The 9,911-nt window shown below is 28.1% G+C and overlaps 1 protein-coding gene across 1 annotated transcript; it reads right to left on the bottom strand.

The window, feature by feature from the left end:
• Window positions 1–1,114: 1,114 nt before the first annotated feature.
• LOC105156063 (alcohol dehydrogenase-like 4) lies at window positions 1,115–6,272 on the bottom strand. The gene is made up of 10 exons (XM_011072094.3): window positions 6,111–6,272; window positions 5,895–6,031; window positions 5,770–5,819; window positions 5,342–5,670; window positions 5,158–5,240; window positions 3,936–4,011; window positions 3,175–3,236; window positions 2,080–2,175; window positions 1,666–1,827; window positions 1,115–1,371 (listed from the first exon to the last, which is right to left on the bottom strand). The coding sequence occupies exons 1-10, from the start codon at window positions 6,184–6,186 to the stop codon at window positions 1,261–1,263; spliced, it is 1,182 nt and encodes a 393-aa protein (XP_011070396.1). The 5' UTR covers window positions 6,187–6,272; the 3' UTR covers window positions 1,115–1,260.
• Between the last annotated feature and the right edge of the window lie 3,639 nt (window positions 6,273–9,911).

Here is a 9,911-nt window from a genome sequence, read left to right as displayed (position 1 = left end):
GCAGAAGTCCACCATTATTGGATTCAATCTGCATTGACCTTTTTATATCCGGATTTTGTGGCCAAACTGACATAAATGTCCCCATTTTATACCTTAATTGTTGACATCAATTCTTGCAACTTTTTTGTCTTGTGGTTATTTAATTAAATACATGATTCATCTCATTACTTGTGTAAAATAAGCAAATAAAAAGTATATCTATGATATCTTTACATATCCATTTTTTTATTACACATTTATCTATCACTCATTAATCACATCCGACTAAGTAAGCACGTCCTTAGGGATTGTTTACACCAAAATCCAGGTCTATTTACTATTTTTCTTTAATTCACAAACCTGACTACCACCAACTTTTGACTTGTTATTTCTTGCTTCTTCTTGTATCCTTTTTTCTTTTTTTTTTCCCCTTTTCTTTAAAGGCTTGTTGACATTAAAAATGTTCAAACGGTAACTATGTGCATATTTGCTCTCACACAACTCATCGTCATGATTAGACTCCCCGTTAAGATTCTTCTTAAGCCGTTTAGACCTAAGCCTTTGTTCCTTGATTTTCTTTTTAATTGGCAAGATGAGATTGGGGATTGCGCCTGAACTAATATTTACTGTCATCAATAAAAATATCATCCCTTTAAAAGAAATATAAAACTATCTTCATATTTGTCATCTTTAGTGTGCAAGTAAGAATTTACTGAGCATTGTCAATGCTAATCTCTATGGTTGTGAATCATTGTCTGAAAACAAAGGTTTATTACTATTATGGACATAGTAACTAATCAAGTGTAAATCCTGTGAGAAGGTCAAGTTATATACCTTATCAAATTGCAACTCTTGATAGTATGACTCTATTTTATTCAACACTGAAGCATGATCTATTTTAAGACAAAAAGTGGATCAATACAACCCAAACCAGTTTGATAAAATTTAGACCAAAATCGATCCATTACTATTCATGTCGATTCCGCAATTTGGACGTAATTTGAAAAGAACATGCCTCTTGATTGTCTGTATATTGGACCTTCTTGATTATTGTCTCCTAAATTAACATTTTGGGCTTATTCATTCTTTCCCAATAAATAGAAGGATTTGGACTTCAAAAGAGAAACAAAAAAAATGAAGGGTCAAACTGTTTATTGCTTGAAAGGGATTATTATTTCACGCCTAACTCTCAACTATTTGTACAGACTGCAATCATATGAAACACATTTCACTTAAGGATTCACAGACAAAGAAAGTGCCTAACGATAGAAATATACATGTTCAAAGGTGAAGAAGGCATCTCAGTGATTTGCCCTCAATCAGTAATTTAAGAGCTTCGTTAATCTTCGAAAATGGCATTTCATGAGTGATGAATTCATCCAATTTCACCACCTGAAATACAAAATTAATAAAAATTAGTATATTTATTATACTTCAATTAAATGCAACACACTCTTTTTTTAAAAAAAATGATAGATAAAAAAACTTCCTCTAAAAGAAAAAAAGACAACGCAATTCTTTTTTCTTCTAAAAAAAATTCAACTCGAATTTTTGACTCAAGAGACAGTGAGTTTCTCTTTTAAAAATTCAGAATTCATATATTATTATTATTTTTTTTCCAGAGAAAATTTATTTATTAATATTTTCCCATAGGTAAATTAAAAGTAACCCTTTGTTCACACATACCCCTTGGATGCATTGATTGGCAAAATGAGGCAATTGGGATTTCCCTTTGAAGTCACCAAACACAGATCCCACCATTCTTCTCCCATCAAAAAGCTCCATCGGATGGAGAGGAAGCAATCTTGGCGTTGGATGTATCCCTAATATTACTGTCAAACCCCAACCCTGCACCCAAACACATTCATATATTTATAATTAATTATTCAATAATTGTTTAATTATAAATACTTCTACATCAATTGGCAGTCCTGCGTGCAAATTAAAGTAAGGATAAGTTCCGAAATAAATTAAATTAATTCATTTAATTATTCCCTTAAAAATATACATTTACTGAGAAAATCTATTAAAAAATGAAAAAAAATCAATTAAAAAACAATACATTTTTTTAATAATAAAATTGAAAATGCAAGTGCTTACGTCATGAGTGGACAAAAAGGCCTCCCGGAGAACGTCCAAGTTTCCTGCACACTCAAAGCTATAATGCACTCCTCCTCCCGTCATTTCCCTTATTTTCTGCATCCAACCAATTCATAATTATTGCTATCTAATGTCTTTTTTTCTTTTTAATACAAGCGATAAATTACATCAATAAAATGCACTAAGAATATTCAACACATTGTCGGGTGTATTTATAACTCCATAATAAAAACAAAAATAATAAGCTATACATTATTATTATGATATAAATAGATAAACAACATTCAACCGCAAATAAGCATTTAATTATAGTTAATTGTTGCCATGTTTAGGTACAAATAGTCGTAGTCGATAGTTATTTACTGTGGCTATGCAATATTTGTTGGTTGTGATTTTTGGGAGTGCGGCTAAATGTCATGGTTAAAAACCATGACAAATATTTTAGTATGGCTAATTAAGAGACATCGAATATATATATATATTATGGTGAATAAGTTATGTTTTTATAAGATTAATAATAATTATTTATTACGAATATAAACCGTAATCATTACATGTAGACAATAGTAATTTTTCTTCTAGTGATCTCAAGATTTTTGCCGAGTAAAATATCTTTCATCCCCCCAACTTTACTAATGAGATAAAGGCCTTATTGGCTGTCAGTATTTTATTTAATGTGAAATGTAATTTATCCCCTATGATATGTAAAATTCTCTTGTGAAAAAAGAGTTCGTAAATTATCCCCTTGTATTATGGAAAATGAAGCAAATTACCCATGTTAATTGTTTAGATAAGAAGGTAATTTATTTTATTTTTTGAAATACAAAAGATAATTTGTTATTTTTTATACGGAAGATTTTTTGCTCATTTATCATATCATAGGGAATAAATTATATTTTTTTAAATTTGATCATAGTTAATTAATTAAGAAGAAGTCTGGACTAATAAAAAATAAATAAAGAAAATGATTGGCCAATTTGTAAATGTGCTTCGTGTATGTCTTTATTAGAAAAACAAATAATTAAGGAGATGGAGACATAGATGATAATTGCATTCGATTCCAGAACGAATTTGATGTAATAAAATTTCACTGACCTCGTGAACTGGCTTGTCCAGTTCCTTGGGATTTATGAAGTCTGTGATCCCAATTGCTAAACCTTCGCAAAAGATAACCACAATTCTTCAGTACTGTATTAACTATAACTAATTAATCATAAAAAAAAAAAACTTATTTCCCACCTCTGAGAAAATAATAATAAAAATAAAGAAATTACAATACCTCCTCGATTGTCCAAAAACTAACTAAGTCAATTCATTAGTTTTCGTTAGGTTAAATTTATTTTTTTGTGGTGAACTGACCAAGATGCCAGTTTGGACATAAATTATAATTTTACTTATTTTTTAAAAATTTTTAAAATTTCTTTATGGACTAAATGAATTTTTTTTTACATGTTCTCAAACCCATCCATTTTGTCCGGTTCTTTTCTTTATGATTTTTTATTTTTAAAAATAAAAAATACAATAATGACAAAGTCAATAATTCTAAACATTCATTCAAGAATTATATAATTTCAGCAAATATTAAAATATTTTTATAATATTTTTAAATAATATGAAGATATTTATAATTATATTAAATTTTGAAAAAAATCAATGTTATTTACCCTGATAATAATTGGACTTTTTGAGTGGTAAAAGATTCACGAATGAAGTAATCAATTCCTGGAATCATGTGAGAATTTATTATAAAAAAAAATAATTACTTTTATAATTTAATGATGAGTAGTGTAATATGTGTATTATTATACCGAGTTCACTAGAAAATGATCACATGTTAAGGTTTGTATTTTTTGTACCTTTGATACGTTTATCTGAATTGATGTCCACTCCAATAATTCTGGATGCGCCTCTGGCCCTTGCCCCTTCCACCACCTTCACATAATTCATTCAACTACTTTTTATTAACCATGATTAATAAAATCGATATAAAATATAAATTTTTCATCGAGAAAAAATTATTTACTATGACAAATATTTTAGCTACTCTCACAGATATTACGGCCAACAATCGTTGTATAGCTATGGTTAATGACTATTTGTTGCAACTATTTTGTTATTAACCATAGCAATTACCCATGGTTAAATGTTGTATTTTTTGTAGTACACTCACCCCAAAAATATCATCATTGCACAAATTATTTCAATTTTTTAGCTGTTAGTAATGATTTATGTAATTATGCAAAAAATAATGATAGTTTGTATAAATAGACCGTAGATATTAGGGGTGTAAATGTAATTATTTAAAAAATTAATTACTACATTTTTAGGGCGGAAAATGATTATCCCAAAAATAATTGGATTTTTCTGGATGTTGACTGCATCTGTGGAATTGAGAAATGACTAAAAGTGGTCTGAATTGACTTTTTCCGGGTAATTTTCAGATTGCGTCCATCAGCTAAGAATAAGACAACGATGGAAATTTAATGCTCAGTTTGAACTTTCAAATGATGCTGATTATCACCCTATATTTTTTGTGAATTTTCTTTTATAAATAAAATAAAATATTATCAAATTATACTTTTATGTTATTATATATATAAAGCAAACATAATATAATGAAAAAATAATATAAAGTATCAATTCAAAATAAAGAATTTTTACCAGAAATACGCACAAAACACCCAATGCAGAAACACGTCTTAAGATCGAGAATTTTAGCTTAAATCGGATCTAACTAAACCCAAAAATCAATTATACGATGATAAATATTTTATTATACTAATTTATGTGATTGGTGTATAGTTCAAAAAGAGTGACAAATCACATTATAAGTGTGTTGTACTTAATATTGTACCACTTCATTGAGTTTGACCAAACTTAATCTAAATTTGAAATTTTTTTATCAAAAATTAAATTCAATCGAATCAAATTAATTATAAAATAAATACAATACAATTATTATATATTTATTATTTTTTTAAAAATTATATACTAATCACACTCAATTCTAGTTAGAATTTATGCTAAATTAGAGTTTTCCTCTTGAGAGTGAAGTCGTGCGACGGGAGAAAAACTTACAGCCAGCCCCACAGCTCCCAAACCAAACACAGCAAGAGTTTCCCCGACCGCCACGTCAGCCGTATTCCACACTGCTCCAAGACCTGCACCAATACCACCACTCAGTGATCGTATATGCACACAACAAGACATGTCACAATGACTAGTTAATTAGTTAAACAAAAAAAGGATGACTATAAATTACCCGTAGAAACCCCACAACTGAGCAGTGTCATTTTCTCCAAGGGGGCATTGGCGTCGATCTTGACAGCACAGGCGGAATCAAGAACGGTGTACTCGCTGAAGGTGGAAGTGTTGAGGAAATGGTATACGGGTCGCCCGTCTTTCGTCCAAAACCTACACTTTCCGTCACTCCTCATAGTACTCTTCAACGGATTCACCCGAAACTTCTCACACAGATTGGTCTTCTCCGACTTGCAGTGCCCACATTTCTGGCATTCTCCATTGAAAATCGGAACGACGTGATCCCCTACCTCCAGGTCCTTCACCCCTTCTCCCACGCTTTCCACCAAACTTCAAACACGACATAACCATTATCAACACAAGTAGGTGAGAAGCAACGAAGTCGTGTTTAAAGAAAAGAATCTTTCTAGGAGTGGATCGGGTTCTTACCCGGAAGCCTCATGGCCAAGAATCCGAGGGTATACCCGCTGAGCTTCATTCTTCAATCAAAAAAAGAGTTTGAATAATATGATCAAATTGAAAAGTATTTCGGATTCGGGTATTAATTCGGGTACCTCGCCTAGCCAGGCACTGAGATCAGTGTGGCAAATAGAAGTGAAAAGCACCCGGATTCGGACCTCCATTCTCTGAGGAGGATCCACCCGAATTTCTTCCACAACCAGAGGTTGGCCCGGCCCGTATGCCACCGCCGCTGCAATTTTGCATTATATAGACTGAGTATCGAGACAACAGCATTAATAAGCCATATGTGTATATATATATATATATACCTTTGCATGTTATAACTTTTCCGATGGTGAGAGTTGAAATAGAATCGTTGTAAGTGTAGCTTCCCAAACTACCCATATGATCTTCTTTGTGTTGTGTGTGTGTGTGTGGTGTGTGAAGGCTTTGATGACTTGGATCAGACCAACTGCTCACGTTAGTTTTATAAGCAGTAAAGGGGCCTGAAAAGTCAGAAGTGGGTGCCTATTGCAACTTGGGAAGGTCTAATCAAACAAAAGATAATGTTCGTGACAGTATATGGATATTTGTTATTAAAAAATATATATTGAGTGGTATAATAATTATTAGTGACGAGAATTATACGCATATCAAATTACTAAAAGCAATTAGTTACGGGCATGATTATAATGATAACTTAACGATAATATAAATATAATAATAATAATTATTTGTTGTCGTTCAAATGTTGTTAGGATTAAATGTACTTTTGGTCTTATAAAAGATTATAAGACAAAAACATAAAATGGTCTAAGTTATAGGACCAAAAATACATTTAAGTCATGTTTTTGTACTTGAGTCATTAATTATATTTAATGATAATTTATATTGAAATTCTTAGTGATAAAACTATGAAATTTTGATATTGTGACAAAATTAAAATTATTATCACTTAATATAAATAATTAATGATAATATTACCACTTATTTTTTAATTTCTAATCTTCACTTTATCTATACTAATAAAAATAAAACTCATTTTTACTCAAGAAAAAAATCAATTACTTACACTGTGACACTAATTTTTGAATTATTAAAATTATTCCTTATGTATTTTTTAACCACACCTACTCAAAATTCAATTATCTTATATATATATATATATATATTTACACTATCTATCTATACTAGTATAAAAAAATAAATATTTTTTCACTCACAAATAACGATTTGTGACACAACGACACCAAATCTTGTATGTCGACAATATTCTTAAGTTAATTCTTCTATTTATTTATTTATTTAAATATGATATGACAATTTATACCCATTGATGGAATACTTTACTTATGTAACAAACGTGACATAAATATTTTATAAAGATAAAAAAATGTTTGAAAATATATGTATATAATATATTGATTATTAGGGTGGGCAAAAATCAGGTTTCTTGGTTTTTGAATTTTTTGGTTAGGTATTCTATTAAGTCGAGTAGTATATCATGACAGAAATTTCGATAAAATCGGGTATTCGTTAAAATCGAATACCCAAAATTGGATATCCATTAAAGTCGTGTACCTGAATTATTGGATACATGAACCTTTTTTTTTTTTTAACTTAGATGTGAAGAAAAGTAGGAATAATAAAAAAGTATTTAAAAGCATGTTTTTTTTATATAATTTTATATCTATAAATTATAATGTGCATGTATGGTGTGGATTTTTTTATTATATTATATAAAAATTTAATAGAAAATTATGAATCAATTTATTAACGTCCAAAAATCGTATAACATCATAATTAATTCAAATTAATAGACAAAATAATTCAATTTGTAATATCAATAATTTGGTGTGTCTTAGCCCATCTCGGAGATGAGACAAAAATAAAACCAAATACAGTGAACAATTTTGTGATACTTATCTGGTTAAACAAAATGTGAATAGAATTGGATTATGCTTATTTTGTTGATGAGACCTAACTCAATTAGTGAAATTAAATATCTCATGACTATAAGATCATGTGTTCGAACCCACCAACGTATGAAATGTTATTCTACTTTAATAATGGTTATCGTTCTACTTTAATAGTAAATGTTAATTATATATAGTTATATGATACTAATGATTAGTGTATGATTGTTATAATCGTTGATGTTTGAAATATGATACTTAATATTGACGATTATAATTGATTTAATAATAATAACGATAGTAACTCATCCTTTTCATTAAAAAAAAAGATTATTTTTTTTATTTAACTATCTAATCATATAATGAATATATTTAACTTATCAAACGATAGGTTCTAATTTAATCAAATCTGCTTAGGATCTTTTCTTACGTGAATTAAAAATGACAAGCCATGTACAAAATACTAATAAATAATAAAGAAAAAAAAGGACAAGATGAGCCTTTGATGCAGGAGTCCTTTATTAAAATACTAACAAATAATTAATAATTATCGATTAGGCCACACAACGATTGGTGTGATCATAATTTTTGTGAGTTTAGTTAAAATTTTTGTCATGACTCATATCAATAACAATAAATTATTTTTTTAATGGTGGATAAACTAAATTTTTATATTTATTTTATCTAATTATGATTAATAATAATTATTTATCACGATTTTTAATTATAATCATTAAAAGTAGAGATAATATAATTTTTTCCCCTAATGACCCCGATTGTCTAGATTATAAATAAATATTTAAATATCAATGACTTTTTTTTTTTAATTAATACATTGATGGTATTATTGTACACTTTATCAAAATATCCATATGAATAATTGCTTTTAACGGAAAATGATATGTCAAGCCCTCGTTTTGTACGAAAACGAAAGGGACAATTACATTACTTTTCATTGAAATTTGATGTAATTACACGTAATTTTTTATAATTTAAAAAATTATATCTAGCACTTCTGAGGCGTGCTTTCGTTAACAATAAATCCATCCGTTAGTCAAAATTAACTGAATTTGCTGATATTAACAAAAAAATTGAATGAAATTAGATTTTTACTCTTGATTGACTTATTGCAAGTCAAATATTTTTTTCCGACCAAACTACCCTTATAACAATGAAGACATGCCACCTCACATGCATTAATACGTGAAGACATATGAGAGTAATTTAGTTATAAAAAAAATTATTTACCTGCAATAAATCAGTAATAAGTCAATTGGTATAAAATATAATTTTTCTTTTTTTGAATTTTTGATTAATATCAACAAATTCGGTGAATTTTGACTAACGAAAGGACTTATTTATTAGAAGGAAGCAAACCTTAGTAGATGTTAAATATAATTTTTTAAGCTTTAAAATTTCTATATAGTGACACCAAGCCTTAAGAAAAGAGTACGTAATTATCACAAAACAAAAATATTTTCAAAAAATTGAAATGAATAATTACCAAATGTTGATAGTCAACGTAAATCATGTGGAATGTCGGACTCAACACGCACTTTTTAAGAAGAGTCCAAATTCATATATATAGTATTGAGATCGACTAGGAATAAATTTGATGTTACGAGTTGATATTTTATTGGATTTACGAGTGTTTATTTTATTTATAGAGGTGCTTGTAATTTATTTATCATAAAACGTGTGGTTATTGATATAATTTTATATAAATTATTATAATTTATTTTTTATTATTAATTATATTGATGTATTGATTGAATTAAGTTTTTTCTTTAATATAATTTATTTATTATTATTAGTTATTTAATATTTTAATTAAATTAAAATATTTTCGTACCCTTATCAAATATTGATAAATGCCAATTATCAACCAATAAAATTAGTGCTCATGGAGAGGAAGAAAAATATATATTATTTGACCAGCTCCGCTAAAATATATATATCCATAAATTTATAATGAATTTCCTTTATATTTAATTATTAAAATTATAAGCACTTTTTTATTTTAATGATCGTCCAATAATTAGCTTAATTTTTTAGTCTTAATTACCCAAAATGCTTTTATGTGGACTATATTATAATTTTATTTATTTTTTAAAAAAGTTAATTTTTTTTTAAAAAATAAGTGGATATTACAAATTTTCAAATATTCCATCCATCTCGCCTATTTTTTTGTTTTCAAAATTTCTAGCTTTTTTG

The sequence above is a fragment of the Sesamum indicum genome, linkage group LG2, assembly GCF_026168435.1.
Source record: "Sesamum indicum cultivar Baizhima isolate 11 linkage group LG2, ASM2616843v1, whole genome shotgun sequence".
NCBI classification, from domain to species: Eukaryota; Viridiplantae; Streptophyta; class Magnoliopsida; order Lamiales; family Pedaliaceae; genus Sesamum; species Sesamum indicum.
The sequence above is the reverse complement of the archived record's forward strand: the minus strand, read 5'-3'. Positions and strand labels throughout refer to the sequence as shown.

Coding starts and splice junctions, on each gene's coding strand:
- LOC105156063 (XM_011072094.3), bottom strand. CDS start 6,186: ATGGGTAGTTTGGGAAGCTACACTTACAACGATTCTATTTCAACTCTC. Junction 5,241..5,341: donor CAGTTGTGGGGTTTCTACGG/GTAATTTATAGT, acceptor GTATTGGTGCAG/GTCTTGGAGCAGTGTGGAAT. Junction 1,828..2,079: donor CCTTTTTGTCCACTCATGAC/GTAAGCACTTGC, acceptor GTTTGGGTGCAG/GGTTGGGGTTTGACAGTAAT.